The sequence below is a fragment of the Pogona vitticeps genome, chromosome 2, assembly GCF_051106095.1.
Source record: "Pogona vitticeps strain Pit_001003342236 chromosome 2, PviZW2.1, whole genome shotgun sequence".
Taxonomy (NCBI): domain Eukaryota; kingdom Metazoa; phylum Chordata; class Lepidosauria; order Squamata; family Agamidae; genus Pogona; species Pogona vitticeps.
In genome coordinates this window covers 121786519-121804571 of record NC_135784.1, presented here as the reverse complement: position 1 = coordinate 121804571, position 18053 = coordinate 121786519, and the positions used below count along the sequence as shown (strand labels likewise).

General features: G+C 43.0%; 1 protein-coding gene across 1 annotated transcript in view; it reads right to left on the bottom strand.

The window, feature by feature from the left end:
- The window catches only part of ATP10B (ATPase phospholipid transporting 10B (putative)), a 204224-nt gene that overhangs the window by 82381 nt on the left and 103790 nt on the right, over positions 1-18053 (bottom strand). The window contains exons 3-4 of the mRNA XM_020809289.3: positions 4717-5013; positions 1893-2087 (exon numbers count right to left, since the gene is read on the bottom strand). Of these exons, the coding sequence (XP_020664948.3) occupies positions 1893-2087; positions 4717-4994 (473 nt within the window). The 5' untranslated portion in view covers positions 4995-5013. The remainder of the gene's footprint in view (positions 1-1892; positions 2088-4716; positions 5014-18053) is intronic.

Here is an 18053-nt window from a genome sequence, read left to right as displayed (position 1 = left end):
CAAAAACTACAGTGCCTTTCATTCCATCGTGGAAGGACCTGATGATGTTAAGGAGACGAGGTGGACATCCAATCTTGGGAAGTATTTTGAAAAGGCCATCCCTGCTAACCAAGTCAAATGCTTTTGTAAGGTCTATGAAGGCCACTAAGAGTGGCTGTTGTTGTTCCCTGCATTTCTCCTGCAACTGTCGGAGGGAGAATACCATGTCAGTGGTGGATCTATTTGCTTGAAATCCACACTGTGATTCCGGATAGACTCTGTCTGCAAGCACCTGGAGCCTCTTCAGCACAACACGGGCAAGCAGCTTCCCTACAACGCTAAGAAGAGAGATACCACGGTAGTTATTGCAGTCACCCCTGTCACCTTTGTTCTTGTACAACGTGACAATGTTTGCGTCCTTCATGTCCTGTGGTACTCCACCTTCCCTCCAGCAGAGACAAAAGATTTCATACAGTTCGGTGATGATGATCTCCTTACCGCATTTCAGCACTTCAACAGGGATGTTGTCCCTTCCAGGTGCCTTGCCAGAGGTGAGGGAATCCAAGGCCGCATTTATTTCTGCTAGGGTTGGTTCGCTGTCCAGCTCTTCCAAGACAGGCAGGCACTCAATGTTATTTAATGCTTCTTCGGTTACTACATTCTTTCTGGAATATAGCTCGGAGTAGTGCTGCACCCAGCGTTCCATCTGCTGTGCTCGGTCCTGGATGATCACACCTGTAGTAGACTTTAAGGGAGCAGATTTCTTCTGTAATGGACCTAAGGCCTGCTTGATACCATCATACATTCCTTTGATGTTACCTGTGTCCGCTGCTATTATTATTATTATTATTATTATTATTATTATTATTATTATTATTATTATTATTGTTGTTGTTGTTGTTGTTGTTGTTGTTGTTGTTGTTGTTGTTGTCGTCGTCGTCGTCGTCGTTGTCGTCGTTGTCGTTATTGTTATTATTGTTATTATTGTTATTATTGTTATTATTATTGTTGTTGTTGTTATTGTAATTGTTATTGTTATTGTTATTGTTATTGTTATTGTTATTACTTCTTCTTCTTTTAGTAGTGGGATCGGGCAAAAAAAAGTATGTGGGGCACAGAGGTCTTCTGGCCATGAAAAATGTTATTTCCCCACACATATGCTCTGGTTTCTTAATCTTCTTGAGGGGGAGCCTGCGTACAGTATTTGGAGGTGGGCATGGAGATTACAATTGATTACAATTTTCCACTCCAGTGCACTTAAAGTAGAAAGAAAAAAAGCAGAATGAGGAATCATAATAATAATTCCTAGGGCTATCATTTTTTTTTGGACAAATGCCTGCCTGCCTCCTGCCTGCCTACCTACCTACTTTCCAGGCATTTGAAAGTATACATCTTTTTGTTAATAGAAACCAAACATATACAATGGAAGGCTGAGATCCAGAGTGGTCCTTCTGCTGGATCCTGCTGCTTCCATCAGAACAAGCTGTTCACGTTCCCTCTGGAAGTCCCCAGGCGTCCTGCGCACCTGCTTCAGTAGGATGGAAAACTAAGTGGAGCGGATTTGTGAGGTTGGGGAGATGGGATAGGGTGGAGCTGCAGCAGGAGAAGGGGTTGTGTTGGCAGTGGATGCAGAAGTACACCACCAGATGATGTCCAAAGTAATTCTAACATAGTATCGCAATGCATTTCAGAAATGTTTATTATCATACATATTGAGGATGTAGTCTTGGAGTCCTTAAAATCATTGACATTCTCAAAGGCAGAGCCTGAATAAAGACGTTAGCATTAATTTTGAAGAGAAGAACTGCCTTCTACAAAAAGCTGCTCTCAGACTTTTTGATTGCATTCATGGGATGAGGGATCAGATTCTGCTGCAAAATTTAGTGGTGCAGAATAATAGTGCATAGACTTACGTATTGTATGCTTGTGTTTTAGAAAAATTGATTTTCTGATCAAATTGGTATCTCCTATAATCTTCAATGCCATCCTTAACTGTGATAACTGAAAGCACAGCTGCCAAAGGTAACATCGTAATTTCTCTATGGAAGACTTCCAGTTGTGGAAACCAGTTGATGATTACCAATAAGAGGAAGTAGACATTGGCCAACCTGAAACAAAAATCATATACAATTAATAAAAGTTGATAATTTTTTACAAAATCTCCCTTTCTATTCCTATATGTGAGAGAACAGTCTCTCCATGCTCACCTCTAAATACGTAGACTAGGTTCAAATTTAATATCAAACCATGGATTGACAGATTGACGTTTACTTTGGCTTGATGAGCAAAGATGTGATACCTCAATTTGAAAATGGGCTGCAAACTACAATTTATGCATGCATGTATGTATTGTGTACCATCAAGTCAATTCTGACTTATGGTGAGTATTTCCATGGTTTTTGAGGTAGAGAATATACAGCAATGGTTTACTATTCCCTTCTTCTGGGGTGTTCTCGGACTGTGAAGCTTGCCCAAGGCCACGCAGGCTGGCTCTGATTGCAGGAGGCACAGCGGGGAATCAAACTCCCAACCTTTGGCTCCACAGCCAGATGCCTAAACCACTGAGCTATCTCAGCCGGTTTGCAGTTTGTGCATAGTTTGCACTTAAATCTGGTTCAGAAGACTAAAGAATGTGTGAATTTAATCACACAATTCTGTTACTGGCTACAGGCCTTTATTTTTTTAAAAAATGCCAGCCTGACCCTGTGAGAGTGTTTGGGACCATAATGCTAAATTACAAGTCTCAGATCCCAGAAGACAGAGTCATGGTAATTAGAGTATTGTCAAATTGCTCTAACTCTGAAGTATAGACACATTTGACATGATTAATGCCAGCGTCTGCAGACCACTGAGACATTACAATCACTGCCAGCATTACTCAAACTGCTGTGCTTTCAAAACACTGCACAAGTATATCATAAGGTAAAATGAGATAGTCACCTTAGATGATGGGGCATAGTAAACAGCAATTGTGATAGCTGTCTCTCTGGAGCTACTGTTGCTCACACATTGCTCTGGAGCAGGACGTTCCCTTAATGCCTGACTCCATGGAACCAAAGATATTTACAGAGTAACATTAGGCAGGGGTACCTGGTGGGGTTTAAATGTGGAGGGTTCTACCATGGCCCCCTCTTTCAAACTTGTGGGTGGAGTACTGACGCTTCCTTCTGCTTTTCTGGGTGAAAGTACCATTCTTCTCTCTCTCTCTTTGGCTGGTGGGTACCTTTGCTGGCCTAAGTGCCACAGAGTGTCCTTTTTCCAGTTTGGAGGGCATGGCTGCTATGGCTGCTATCTCCTCCTCAGGTGGAGGGATGCGTAGGGGATGAGGGCACTGCCACAGCTGGTTTGTCCAGAGCTGCCTACTGAGGGGGAGGGAGCTACCAGGGCAGCAAAGGAGTCCCTTTGCTTCCTGACTCAACTGGTGGGAGAACTCACAGCACCTGTGGCTGTAAGGCCTGTTTGAAATGGTCTACATCTAGATAATCTGTTTCATCCAAGAGAATTGACAATTTACCTGCCATGATGCACTCTAATACAATGTCCTAAGCTAGCCAGTGATTTTCTGTCTTGAGCAGATTTATTACAACTTCATCAGAAATAGGTTTTGCAATAGGACCGTTTCATTTAAAGACATTTTGCAATAGCTCTTGTTCAATCACCGAGCCTCACCCAGAGCACCAGAACTGGTTGATACAAGAAACACGACACAACAGGCTACCCAATGAATATGCTGATCCTGAAGCCCAGGCCCCATAAAGCCTTGCATCCACTCAGAAAAGCTATTCTAGATGACAGTATACAGAAATATAACGTATAGAGGTGGTGGAAATTAAGGCCACTTTCTCACAAGCACTGCAGTAGAACAGTATCTGAAATTAGTCTATGAAGATTCTTAGTCATCCAGGTGCAGATATCTGGAAGTTGATATCCAGTTGCCGTAACTCAACGTTCAGAGATCTGAAATGAGTTGCAGCTGAAGGCCTCAACCTGTCAAGCCCCAATCCATCTCCAGCCAAACACATGACAGCTCATGCTCACATGCTAACAAAATTTTCAGCCCTCTATAGTCTAAATCAGTGGTCCTCAACCTTGGGCCTCCAAATATGCTTGGACTACAACTCCCAGAAGCCTTCACCACCACCTCTGCTGGCCAGGAGTTCTGGGAGTTGAAGTCCAAGAACATCTGAAGGCCCAAGGTTGGGGACCACTGGATGACTCCACTTCCCACGTTAATTCTCTGCTAGTGCTACATTAGGAAACAGGTTGCCCAGAGGTGTGATAAGATGGGACCTCTTGCTTCATCTATCTTAGGTTTTGATGCAGTGTGGATGACTACTGATTTTTTTAATGTATTGTGCAGCTGAGTGGTATTCAGCCTCTGCCAAAGGCCACAAAAGCTCAGAATACCACAGGACAATATATTCTTACTCATTTCATAGGTGTCTAGTTGTACCTCATCTAGTTAATTAGGTGCAAATATTGTCAACTTTATGCAACTGCTCTCAGTGATAATGAGATGCATTTCTGTGAAATTCTACAGTATGACAACTACATTGACCCAGACTACTACAGTAAATAGCAGCAGACTTTTTGAAATTAATCTTCCCCATCTATTATTTTTTGTCTAGTTTTGCCATTCTAGCTGTTCCTTTGAATGACTTTTAAAACATTCCTATTCCTGAAAATGCATTTTAACCTCGTGATAATTTTATTTTTGTTTGGGTTTGTGGAACATACCTGTAAAATTGTTCAAAGAGATTTTGGGGTAAAAAGGTTAGCAAAGTGTATTTTGTGGTCCGTATTCCATTTCCAGAGTAAACTCGAGAGATGCTCCCTAACGCCTTGTGAAATCTTTCATTACTGGGAAATACAACCCTCTGTTTGTCCAGATTGTATTTCTGTCTCTTTGGCTCAGATGACAACAAAGGTGTTGATTCTGACTGAGATGGGGAGACCTCTTCAGCCCGCCACCGAGACTGCCAGCGATACAAAGCTGAGTCCACTGACAGAGCCATTTTCACCTATAGAGGATGTCTGAAAGACAGATGCATAACAAGGGTTGAAAAGCAATTCCAGCCTAGAAGCAAATGCATTTCTTGCTAGGAGAAAGAAGGAGCCACAAAGGGAGACTTAGTTCATATATTACTGGCTTGAGCACCAAATTGAGTGTACCCAGTATGAGGTCTGTAGGCTAACTGGCACAATAAAAACATGTTGGAAAGAAAAGACACACACTGTTCACTACCTGGAAGAAATGATTCTCTGCTGAAATGCATTGAGGGGATTCTTATTCATAAATAGAATTTTTATTTTCATGCAAGGAAAGTGGGAAAATGGTGCCAACTGAGTCATAGCAGATGTTGAAATTTTACTGCACAAAAGCTAGGGGAAAGGATATCTGATACTCCGTGGCAAAAGATGAATATGTCGGTACTTGTTTATTGAATCAAAGACTTGCTCTACCAGCTTCCTCAGCAGTGGAAGATGATGAGCAGAGCTGATTAAAATGGAGAAGAAAGCACAAAGCTGAAAGCATTTCCAGTAGCTGTCCCAAACTCTGCAAAGTTGGTGTGATCCTTCAAAAGTAAATATAAAAATAAAAAGTAACAAAACAGAAGCAGCTGGGATCCAAATCCAGAATATGCTTCTGATCTGGAGCATCTTCTAGCTACCTAGTTACCAGCTTGGCCAGAAGACTATCAGGAGGGACCGTGTCAAAAGCCTTGGTGAAATCAAGATCTACTACACCTAGGACATTCAACAGTGAAGCTTGTGACTCTATTGAAAAAAGAGATATGATTAGTCTGGCATGACTTGTTTCTGCGAAACCCATGCTGGGTCTTAGAAATTGTAGTGTTCTTTTCGAAGCACTTGCAAACTGACTGTTAATTACCAGTTTTAAGACCTAATGCCAAACTGGTTGATAGTTGTTTAGATTGTCTTTCATCTCCTTTTTCAAGAGGGGGAATGACATTCCTCCTGCAGTTTTCAGAGACTTCACCTGTTCTCTAACAGTTCTCAAAGATTATATGCTCTGCTATTCCAGTCCCAAGTTCCTTTAATGGATGCACCATTAAATGAATAATTAAAGGTTAAACAGGAAGTTTAAAAAACATCAGTAAAAGTAAATAACATTTCCTTCCTTCAACAGTGAACAAATGTTGATGACAAAGACCTCGCATCCACGAACCAGCTCAGCTTCTTCCAGCAAAGTGTTCCAAAGCAGAAGGGGGCACCATGAAATCCATGTCTTGCAATCCCTCCAAGCAAGCCTTTAAGGGTCGAAGATCAAGAGAAGGGTTTCCCTCAGAAATTTTGTGATCCGGGGGGGCTCACATAGGAGGACAAAGCATTTCAGCTTATCCCATGTTGTGCAGAGTTGTACAGATCATGATTGGCCCTTTGAATTTTGCCCAGAAACGGGTAGATAAGGAGCAAAACTGTCATAAAAAAGGCTGCTATTTGCTACTTTTAACCAACCTTGTTCAACGGTCTGATCGTAAAATTCCCAAACAGCTGAAGTTTCCAAATACTTTCCAAACTTAATTTTCTTACAAAGATAGCAAAAGTTTATTTTTTTTTCTGGACAATGCTAGATAGTGTACCCTGGGAACAGTAGCCTCAAAAATAACTTTCCTCATCTCTGCTTTCTTAATTTTTCAAGCTTGTGACTGTTACAAAGTCACCCTCAGAAAAGATCCTACCAACCTGACAGACTTTAGGCAAAGGAAACTACTGTATATGAATAGAGAGGACTCTCTCTCTCTCTCTCTCTCTCTCTCTCTCTCTCTCTCTCTCTCTCTCTCTCTCATGCACACACAAAAGAAGTTTCTGTGCTTAGAGGCCTTGCAAGTTTCACTTTAGAAGTTTTGAAAACCAGGTGCCACTCCGCATCTCTTTCAGAATGAACCAGTCCTACTGCATGCGCACTCAAGAGTAGCTGTAGTAACACTTCTATTAAGGACAGGGTGTCAACCTTGACATTACAGCCAAATTATAAAGTAGTGATTAACCAGCCTACATACAAGTTACCTATAACTTTATTTGAATAGCAAACAAGGAAAGAACAAAGCAGTACTATTTCAGAGGATTCAAGAAATGTACCTAAAAATTCACCACTAGAGATGGGCATGAACTGAAAAAACAGGTGGATAATGATGGTTCATGCCTAACCATGAACCACGAACCACCACAAACTGGTGGAAAAATGACCTGGTTCGCTGTTTGTTTCTCCAGTTTGTGCCTGGGGCTCCCGCCTACCTGCTCCTGCCATGGTTGCATGATCACAGGCAGCAGCACTGCCTCTATCAGCTGGCTGCTGCCTCTGAGCATGTGCCCGCCGCCTAGCTGATAGGAGGGCACAGAGGAAAGATGCCCAATTTCCCTGCCAGGAGCTTGCCGCTGCTTCTGAGCATGCACCCACCTATCATCTGGGCAGTGGGCGCATGCTCAGAGTCAGGGGTCAGCTCTTGGCAGGGAAGCTGGGCTTGCTACCTCTGAAGATGGCACCCACAGCAGCAAGGTGTAGATAGGTGCAGGAAATGGGGGGGAGCAGTGGACGGGTGGGCATCTTCTTTTTCCAAAGCAAATGAAATGCCAAAGGGGAAAAAGGTTAGGTGGCTTGTTTTGCTTCAACAAAATAGGGTCCCTGAACTAGGTCATGAAATGAACCATGAACCAGCTTGGTTTGTTGGTTTGTGGCTTGTTTTGTGCCCATCTCTAGTGGGCAAGGTGATTGAGAGGGTGCTGGCAAATCACCTCCAGACATACCTGGAGGAGCAAGACTGCCTTGACCCATTCTAGTCTGGATTCAGGCCACAGCAAGCTACTGAGACGGCACTGGTCGTGCTGCAGGATGACTTTTTAAGGGAGGCTGACGGGCGAATATACTCTTTTGGTACTGCTGGATCTCTCAGCAGCTTTTGATATGATCAACCATGGTATCCTTCTGGACAGGCTCTTGGAGATTAGGAACAGAAGCTTAGCATTGAACTGGCTTCAATCCTTTCTTGAGGACTGTTTCCAGAGAGTTCACCTAGGGGATGGGGTGTTGGCCCCTTGGACCCTAAGGCGTGGAGTTCTCCTGGCTCTGATCCTGTTTAACATTTATGTGAAGCTGCTGGGGATGTGGTCATCAGGAGTTTTGGAGTAAGGTGTCATCAGTATGCTGATAACATGTAACTATAGCTCTCTGTTACCATGGAGATGAACCAAGACAAGACAGAGATTTTGTTCCTGGGGGAGTCCTCTGAAAGGTTGCAGGTGGGGGATTGTGCCTAGGCTGGATGTCATTGTCCTTGTGCTCAAGGACCAAGCCCATAATTTGGGTGTTCTTCTGGACTCAGCTGTTTCTGGGGAGTCCCAGATAGCTGCTGTGTCAAGATCAGTCTTTAGAGTGGTCATTTGACTAGATAGGCCGGGTATAAATGCAATAAATGCAATAAATGCAATAAACAAACAAACAAACAAACAAACAAACAAACAAACAAACAAACAAACAAATAAATAAATAAATAAATAAATAAATAAATAAATAAAAAATAATCAATTTAGGCTAATCCCCCAACTCTACCGTAGACAAGAGCTCCCTCAGGACTTTGGTGAAGTTGCTGGTCATCTCCTGGATTGACTACTTCAATGGTCTCTATGTGGGGCTTCCCTTGAGGCTAATCTGGAGACTGCAGCCAGATTGGTGGTTGATCATGTCACCCCAGTTCTGGCTTGCCTCCACTGGTTACTCACTGCATCCCAGATCTGGTTCAAGGTTTTGACAATCACATACAAAGGTCTCCATGGTTTGGGACCAAGTTATTTGTTGGAGTGCCCTTCCCTAATGTCATCCGCTCAACCTACTAGATCACCACAGGCTAAGCTCATTTGGGTGGCCACCCCAAGGGCAGCCTATAAGTCATCTACTAGAAGCAGGGTTTTCTTTGCAGTGGCCGCAGCCTTGTGGAACCAGTTTCCAGAGGAGCTTTGCCTGGCCCCTTCCCTCCCTGCGGGCCTTCAGGAGGCAACTGAAGACATGGCATTTCACAGGGAGGCTTTCCACACCGACCCCAGCTGACTGCTTTTTGTCCACCATTTTTTTTGTTCTGTTGCTTTAGTGCCATCTGATTTTAATTAGCTAGTTGCTATACTGGTTTTTAAATAGTTTTAGTTTTATATTTTGTTTATTATTGTAAACCACCCAGCTTTGGCACTAAGGGGGAGCGGTATACAAAATTAAGTAATAAATAAAATACATAAATAGTCACCACTGAAAAAAGAAATAAAAAAGTTCCTCAGGCTATTTGATTTGTGAAGCTTATACTAAGTGGTTTGTTATGTAGTAGGTATACAGCCTTCTAAGACTTGTCTTTTAACTAGAAGAAATAAATTGTCTTGATTTTCATATTCCACTTCCTCTTTCATTAAGATTTGCACACCCCCAAACCAAATCTCTCCCATTAGCTGATTCTGGCCAGTGTCCAGCTATGGAGTTCCTTATCTCTACTGCATATAACTTTATCAGCCAGGACATTCTAATATGGTCTCAAAGGTCCATAGGCAATTTCTATGCAATAATGTTATTAGAGTCTTAACACACCTTGTTCTGAAGCTGTTTTCAGATAATTTTCATTCTGACAAAAAATTAATTACGTCCCAAACCTGCAGTCACAAGGAACTTTTTGCAGGGATGTGTCAGCACAAAGCTTCAAACTACTGCAACACAATGCTCATTTCTCACTTGACATTGATCTGCAATGTACAAGGCATTTCTAGAGGTACAAGGCAAGGCCTGAGCAAAAATTGATTGTAGGTTGGAAGGAGCAATGAAGGATGAATTAAAATTGAGTGATGGAGAAATGGGTAGAGGTCCCAATGGAGTAGACACTAGCTGTTCCCAGTTCTTGTTGCTGCATACTAGGGATAACCACTGGCCCTCTGATTTGGTCTGTGTTTTAACAAGGACATAAAGATTGGTGTCCAAACAACTCTGTCTGTGCCCTTTGGGTGACACTTCTCTTCTTTGTGCAAAAAAATAAAATAAAAAATCTCTGTTTCCAATCCCTGTGAAAAACTCCATTTCCCAAATGGGGAAATGCCAGCACCTATAACATGAGTGTATACATGTAACAGTGCCACAAGGATTAATTTTCCCATCTCCAATCCAGGAAACATAGGATAGTGGGAAGCAGGTGACTGCTTCTATGAACTTTGGCAGTGACTCCTCTGTAGAAAAGAGAAACTAAAGGGGACAGGAAGGGAGACCTGAAGCAGTGGTTCCCAACTTTGGATAACCCAGGTGTTCTTGGATTACAGTTCCCAGAAACCTTCACCACCAGCTGTGGTGGCTGGAGTTTCTGCGAGTTGCAGTCCAAGGATACTTGGGTTGCCCAAGGTTGGGATCTACTGTCCTAAAACTAGCATCTGATCTATACACAAAAACGCAAGCCTTCATCCATGTACACATACCTGTCCCACACTCAGTCCTAGTGTAAAAGAAGGAAAAAAGAGGTGAAGTTGACACAGTGGAGAGCAGGTGCCACAGAGTGAGGAGCTTGCTTGGAAATCCACATCACCAGTTGGACTCCACAGGAAAGATCTTTGGCTTCAAGGAATGTGTCAGTCTTTTCCTCCTTTGGCAGTGGTTTAGCACTTTTCTTATGAAGCAATTGTAGTTTTGATGCCCTTTCCCCTACTTGTAATTGTGTCACATCTTTTGTAATTTTAACATTTTAAACTCCACAAATGCCAGGCTTAACATGAAGGATCTGTCAGGGGTGCTGCTCCATCTCATGTGTATCTCTGGGCTCTTTGCTGCAGCCTGTGACTACTTCAGAAATCATCACTGCCCAAGAGTGCAGGGATGCTATTGTGCAGCAGAGCAAATTAACACTCTACAAGGCAATTCTAAAAATGATGATCACCCAAACAAAAAATTGTAACCGTGAAACCGGACTTAGGATCAGCATCAACTTTGGCACAGATGTAGCAGACAGTCTGCTCTTGCTCTGTGCCAAATATGGAGAGGTTCGTGCAAAAGGTTTTTGAATTCTGTTTTTTAAATGCAAAACTGTTTCCATCCCCCCCCCATGCAGAAACAAGGGACCTTAAACATCTCCAGATTTAAAAGGGATCAAATACAATACATTGAAAAGACCAGTCTTGCTTATCTTGAAGAAGAATGGTTGACCCCACCTGCTTTTTTTATTTGGAAGGAATGTAGACTGCAAGGGCTGATATGTTGATCCTCAAAAAAGGCTTTTCAAAACGGTACAACAGCCTGTTCCACTGAGCATGCATGAAACAGACTTGCCAGCAAGAGTGTTCTAAATTAAATATATTGTTGCAGTTTCTTGGCTGTTTGGAAGGTCATGGAAATAGTCAGAAAACAGGTTTTCATTGAAGAGTAAAAAATAAATAAAAATAAAAATAAAATCAGGCTTGCTTTAGTGGAGTGACAGTGCTCCTTCCAGAAAGAGACATCTTGCCATGTATCTTGGAATCAGCATACAATTTTGTAAAGTATATACAAAATATTTCTGTACAGTATTACAAAACCACAGAATAGTTCTTTGTTCAGCCCTGAATGTTTTTAGTAAATATTATCACAGGATTTCTGAAACCAGGCTCCTAACACAAGTCTTCTAAGGGGAAATCAGCTCCAGGTCTGGGGCAACCTGAATTTTTAACAGGATCCAATTAGCTGACTTAATTAATGTGATCATTCACATTTGTTGAAAAACAGCCCTGACAATTGTTTTGTGTTTGGGTGAGGAAAGGAGTCAGCTTCTGGGATTATGCCTTGCTTAGCGTCACTTTGTGAATGTTAGTGAGTCGAAGAGGGTATCCTATAGACTATCTTGACTGTTACCCTTGGTATTGTTAACATTCAGTCTGCCCTTTGCTATATAAAACTTGGCATCATGTTTCCGACTGGTAATGCGAGCATGATAAAGTGCAGTAATATTGGTCCACTTCCTGGTGATTTGAATCACAGATTCAGGACACACAATATCCCACATTCATAAACTGGAGGTTTTTTTTTTTAAAGAATTGAATCAGCCCGTATTTCAGCATTTGGCCCAATACAGCACACATCCCTGCTCTTTATTGTATCTGAAATAACATCATACAGAGAGATCTGCAAAGATGTTGATGAACAAAGATGTTGATGATCTTTGACAAAAATAGCAACCTTGGATGCTGCTAGAATCACTCCACACATTAGAACTCCACCCTGTTCAGCTAGGATAAAGATTCTGTGGCCCCTGAGACAGGTTTGGCTGGCAAGGATACTTCTCCAGCCAGAATGCTTCTCCTACTGTTACCTTTGATCAGCTATCATATGTACTGTGTTTTCCCCAAAATAAGACAGGGTTTTATATTAATTTTTGCTCCAAAAATGCACTAGGGTTTATTTTCAGGGGATGTTTTATTTTTCATGTACAACAATCTACATTTATTCAAATACAGTCCTGTCATCTTCTTCTGGTTGCTGCACAGTGGTGGAGGGCGGGGTTTCACTTAACTGGGGCTTATTGTTGGAGTAGGACTTATATTACGAGCATCCTGAAAAATCATACTAGGGCTTATTTTCAGATTAGGTCTCATTTTCATTTTCCTTGCTAAAAGCCATTGGTCTAATATACTGTGGTATAATATTTTGGGTAACTTAAAATTGTATGTAAATAGGCTTGAAATGGTGGTGGCGCTGTGGGCTAAACTGCAGAAGCCTTTGTGTGCTGCAGGGTCAGAAGACCAAGCAGTCGTAAGATCGAATCCACGTGACGGAGTGAGCTCCCGTCGCTTGTCCCAGCTCCCGCCAACCTAGCGGTGCGAAAGCATGCAAATGCAAGTAGATAAATAGGGACCACTTCGGTGGGAAGGTAACAGTGTTCCGTGTCTAAGTCGCACTGGCCATGTGACCACGGAATATTGTCTTCGGACAAACGCTGGCTCTATGGCTTGGAAACGGGGATGAGCACCGCCCTCTAGAGTCGAACACGACTGGACAAAAATTGTCAAGGGGAACCTTTACTTTACCTTTTACTTATATTATGAGCATCCTGAAAAATCATACTAGGGCTTATTTTCAGATTAGGTCTCATTTTCAGGGAAGCAGGGTAAGAGATAAAAGGCTATTTATAGCCAAGGCAGGTATAATGTGTAACTGAGCTCTCTTCTGAAGTCCAGGAAGCTGTTGCACTGAAGGTCGTTACTGAACAGATAGATATGTGCTGCCAAAGTTCACTGAGGTGAACTTTGGTAAGAATTACATCTGTCCCACCCATCTCACTTCAGATCCACTCATTCATTAACAATGGGATTTGTTGTAAAGGGCACAGGGGTAAACAAAGAGAGAACAAGGAGTTTCATTTGGATTAGTTCCCTTAACTTCCTGCAGGCACTTTCTAGAATCCAAGAGTCCTCTGTTTACTGTCACCAGTTCAGATTCTATTAAGACTCTCTTCAAGAGGTTGGGTCGTGGTGCCCAGCCCCTTGCCATCCACAAGAAGGGTTTGTCTGCCTACCCTGATGGCCACAATGGTAGTCCCAGTTCCTACTATTGGAGTGTTGTCCCTCAACTAGGCATTGGCACTCCTGCTTCTTTGGCTTCCTCCAGAGCCATGACTGGGTTGCAGTTGATACATTGGGCTGTGTTTTGCTCTGCTGATATCTCTGCTCCCGGTGTTCCCTCCCTGCCCCCAGAATAACTCAGCTTCACAAGAGGCTTGGGGTTCAGGTGTTTCTCAGCCTCTTTCCAGGGCACCTTTAACTGCACAATGATCCTGGTTCAGGGGTCTACCTTATACACATATTCCTAGTTATCTGGCCCTTTCGAGGGGGATCTACCTTTACCTTGTCTTCTAAGCCATCTCTCCAGTTCCCCTCTTCTTTAACCTCCTCCACCATCATGCTCTGCTTGATCTCTCCTTCCCTCCTCCTTTCTTCCAGGCCTCTCCTTTCCCACCTCCAAAGCCTTCTTTATATCCCTTGACTACCAGGGGCCAGTCATGTCTCCCCCCCCCATGCTAGGAGGTGCTCCCCTTCACCTGGAATCTCCTCTGGCATGCCCTCCCCAGGAACCACAGTATGGGTTCTGAGCTTTGGGTTCTCTGTCCCTGGGTTTCTCAGGTACCCAGAGAGCATTGCCCTGGTCTCCCAGGGAACTGGTAGAAAAATGTTCCTGGCTCTGAGAAAAAGGGAGATGGCCTGCCCACTGGGGACTTGACGCTGGGGTCTTCCTCCTCACTGTGACATTCAAGGAATACAGTATATAATACATAATGTTCAAATGCAGTGTACCGAAAGGTTGGCTGTTCTGCTTTTTACAGCAGAATCAAACTTGTGTTTTTATTATTCATTTGTGACTGTAGCCACATGACTGATTTTTAAATTAAAGCTTGCCCCCATATACTGCACTTGACTCCGGGTCTTTCTGGCCACTTATTAAGTAGTCTGTTTTTATTTTATCCCGTTAGTTCTTAATGTGCAAAAGTCTTTGCAAACACTTGTTGAGGTCTGTAGTTTGATTACTGACACCCAAGGCAATCCAAGACTTCAGTACTCCATATAGCTCCCTTTTATCACTAGCAAAATCAAATCTAAGTTAGCAAATGAAGTGAAATGATCAAATGTAATCAATTTGCATAATTTATGCAAACCACAGTACTCTGCTTTTCTTGGTACCAAAATTTCCTTGGCTTTATTTGATGACAGAGATAGAGCACGTGTCAGGACAAGCCTTAGAGCCTGTCCCCCCCCCCCCATTCCCCAAGCAAACCTGATGATCAGGGTTAGTGAATAATTAGCAGTTTGCCGGTAAAGCAGAGATATGGGATGTGCATTGCTGAAGCATCCAGGAAGAAGTTCCCCCTCACAAACCAAACCCAAAATACACAGTTCCTGCTTCTGATTAGAGAGTAAGCTGTTCTAAGATACTACAATCCATCTTTAAGCAGCTATGAATTTATTTTACAGTCTAAATATGCTGCTTACTAGTTTCCTCTGTTAGACACGGCATTACCCAGCCTTTACAAATAGCTCTCCTGAAAGCACTTACATTTATGAACAGTTTGCGTGCTGATCACACTGCCAGTTGTCAGCAGACAAATAATCATTCACACCGAGGGAAGGAAATTGATGCTGAGGAAAAATGGCTCTCAGGCTATGTCTCCATAAATTCAAATAAGGAAATAACCATAAAACATACCCTGCAACTTAGTGTTAATAATGACTCCCCAGTCCTTTGTTTCTAAATACATAACTTTACGGGCTTTGTTGTATGACAGAGATAGAGCACGTGTCAAGAGAAGCCTTAGGAACAGTGGTAGTGAGGGGTACCAGATTGTGATCTAGCAGGGATTTTCTGCTTTTGAAGAACTTACAGATTTTTCCAAGACTTGCCAAAGGCCCATTAGAGTCTTGTTTTCTGCCCATAGACTTCAGGATACTTATTTGCCCATTTTTCACAGTACAGCATCTTTCCATTGCACACTAAAAGTCAGCATATCCTCTCTAGCTTTGGATGTTGTTGGGTGAGGGGACTCACAGACAGACAGGACAGCTTGAGCCTTCAGTAATATCACTGGGAGTGGAACAGCCTCAGTTCCCACCTGGAACTGCCATGTAAGCCCACAAAGACACTTTCTAAAGTGCTTCAACAATGCTATAGTGTCGCATCTGAATGCAATATAGAACAAAATACCTAATATACAAGGTGGGGGGATTTTTTTGCAGGTTGTAAATAGCACTGTCAAACTAAGGGTTATTTTGATTTAGCTCTAGGAAAACAATCAGCAACAGCAGCGGTCCCCAACCTTTATCGGTCCGTGGACCGTTTGGGGTGTGTCTGCTCCATGCATGGACCAGTTGGGCGTGGGATGGGGCACCACCCACTTACTGGTGGGCATTTCATGCTTGCTAATGGGTGTGTGGCCTTCATGCTAATGCTTCCCCCAGTGCCCCTTCCTTACAGGGAAGCTGCTGTGGGGCAGCCAGCCCGGGAAGTGCCCCAATGCACGGCTTTGATTCTTTGCTGGCTCGCTCCCCACCCTCTTTCTCCAGGGAGCAACCGGCTAACAAGCAGCAGCTCTCTCTCCCCCTGCTCTTGCCTGCCTGTGTCCTCCTTCATCTGCAAGAAGTTACCAGGTGGCAGGAGCCATACCACAGAGACCGTGTGGTCTCTGTGGTATGTTCTTCAGTGAATCACTGATGGGTGGTGACAGCATCTAGAGGCAGTTGGGTCTCTCAATGCTTTGAATCCACTCCTAATGCTGGGCCAGAAAAGCTGCTGCTGTAACCAATAAAGTTATGTCTTTTGCTTCCAGAGGCGTGTCAGTATGTTACTATTCTCAGGTCTGGCAGTCCAGGCACACTCAGCTCTAGGCCCACAATTAAACATATTGCACAATGGTCATATTGCACCTAAGCTAGTTTAATCATACTGTATGTGCTATATCAGAGTACATCAGAACTACTGTCTGTGGAAGAAGGGAGCTCTCCTGGATGCCTGAGGAACTGTTTGCTCAGTTCATTTTCATGCACACAAGAAAGGCTTTCCTCTCAGTTCTTTGCTCATTTAAAGTCCCACGGGTAGCTGTCAGGCAGGAGGCTCTGTTGCCTCATTGATGGAATACTTTCAGAGATGTTCACTTGATATATGTTCTAACTATTCTGAAGCAATTCACAAAACCTTTGTATTTTCCTGCTGTTTTTATGTGCCATCAGGTTACTTCTAATTTATGGCTGCCCTATGAATTAATGACCTCAAAAAGGTATTACGATTAGCAGCCCTGCTGAGGGCTTGCAAACTAAAGGCTGTGGCTTCCTTTATTGACTCAGTCGATCTCATATCTCCTCTTCAGCTTTTGTTACCATTTTTGTATTTTGAACAATGTTTTTGTTCTCCTGATATGTTCAAAGTACACTTCCTGATATGTTTGAAGCACTCCCTAGAGGAAACTGGAAGGCTCCAGTTAAAGACAGATTGCTGGGAAAGATGGATTTTTGGCTCAATCTCTTCGTTGGCTCTTCTTTATATGCTTAATCCTGGATTATGGAAGCTAGGGATTTACAGTTCTAAATAAGTATCTAAAGTTATATTTATTCCTTCTTGCCTGATTTCCTTTTTAAGAAGGGTGCAACTTTCACTACTACCAAATGCAAGATATTTAGCATATTGAATTATATTCAACTCCACCAGCAGGATCACCTTCAGCATCCTTCCTCCCCTCGTGCACATGGTTTTCAGTAAAATGACCCTGAGGAAAGCTTATGTAGCTGTGAAGGCTTCAGGTGACTGACAGAGTACTTTCCCCTTCTCATTTCTCATCAGTGTTCACACCAGTGCTTTTGGCTAGTAGGAAGATTTCTGCTTCCAGGTGCGTAGATAAAAAGGAACATTTATGCCAGTCAAATTAAGCCCTTTCACTTCTTGGAATCAGCACCCTTTCACACCTCCCAGACCATCTGAAATATTAAGCTCATGCTGCTTGCCTGAAACCACCAGATTGGGTACGCCTCAAGAACAAGGGCATCTCTATTCACATAAGATGGAAAGCAGCTACAGAGAACTCTCCTGGTCAGGCTTGTATTTAACAAAGTGTTCAGCCAAAAAGCCTGTTTAATACACACCAAGGCCCTTCTGTGGCTACACTACAGATATGGATTACACTCATTAGTACCTCCTTTGGCTTATGGTCATAAGCAATAAAACACTGGCATTATACTCAGTATAATTATAGTCAGTAGCAGTAAAGCATCGAGGTCTGAGAACGGAAAGTGAGGGATTTTTTCAGGGTTGGTCCTAATATTAGGCAGAATGAGACAAATGCTTTGAGACCACTTCCGTCCCCCAGCTGTTCCTCCTGAGTGCTGGCTGTTCTTCTCTTAACTATTTTGATGCCTTTTGCTGCTGTAAAAAACACGGTCCCTCTGCCTATGTTGAAGTAAAATTCAAGTGCCACTCTGGTTCACTTCTGTACATGAAGTATGAGGTCTAGCTGGACCCATTTCCCTCCCCTTGCTACAGCCAGTAAAACACCTTAAGAGAGCTGAGGGCGTCTGAGTACCAGCTGAGCAAC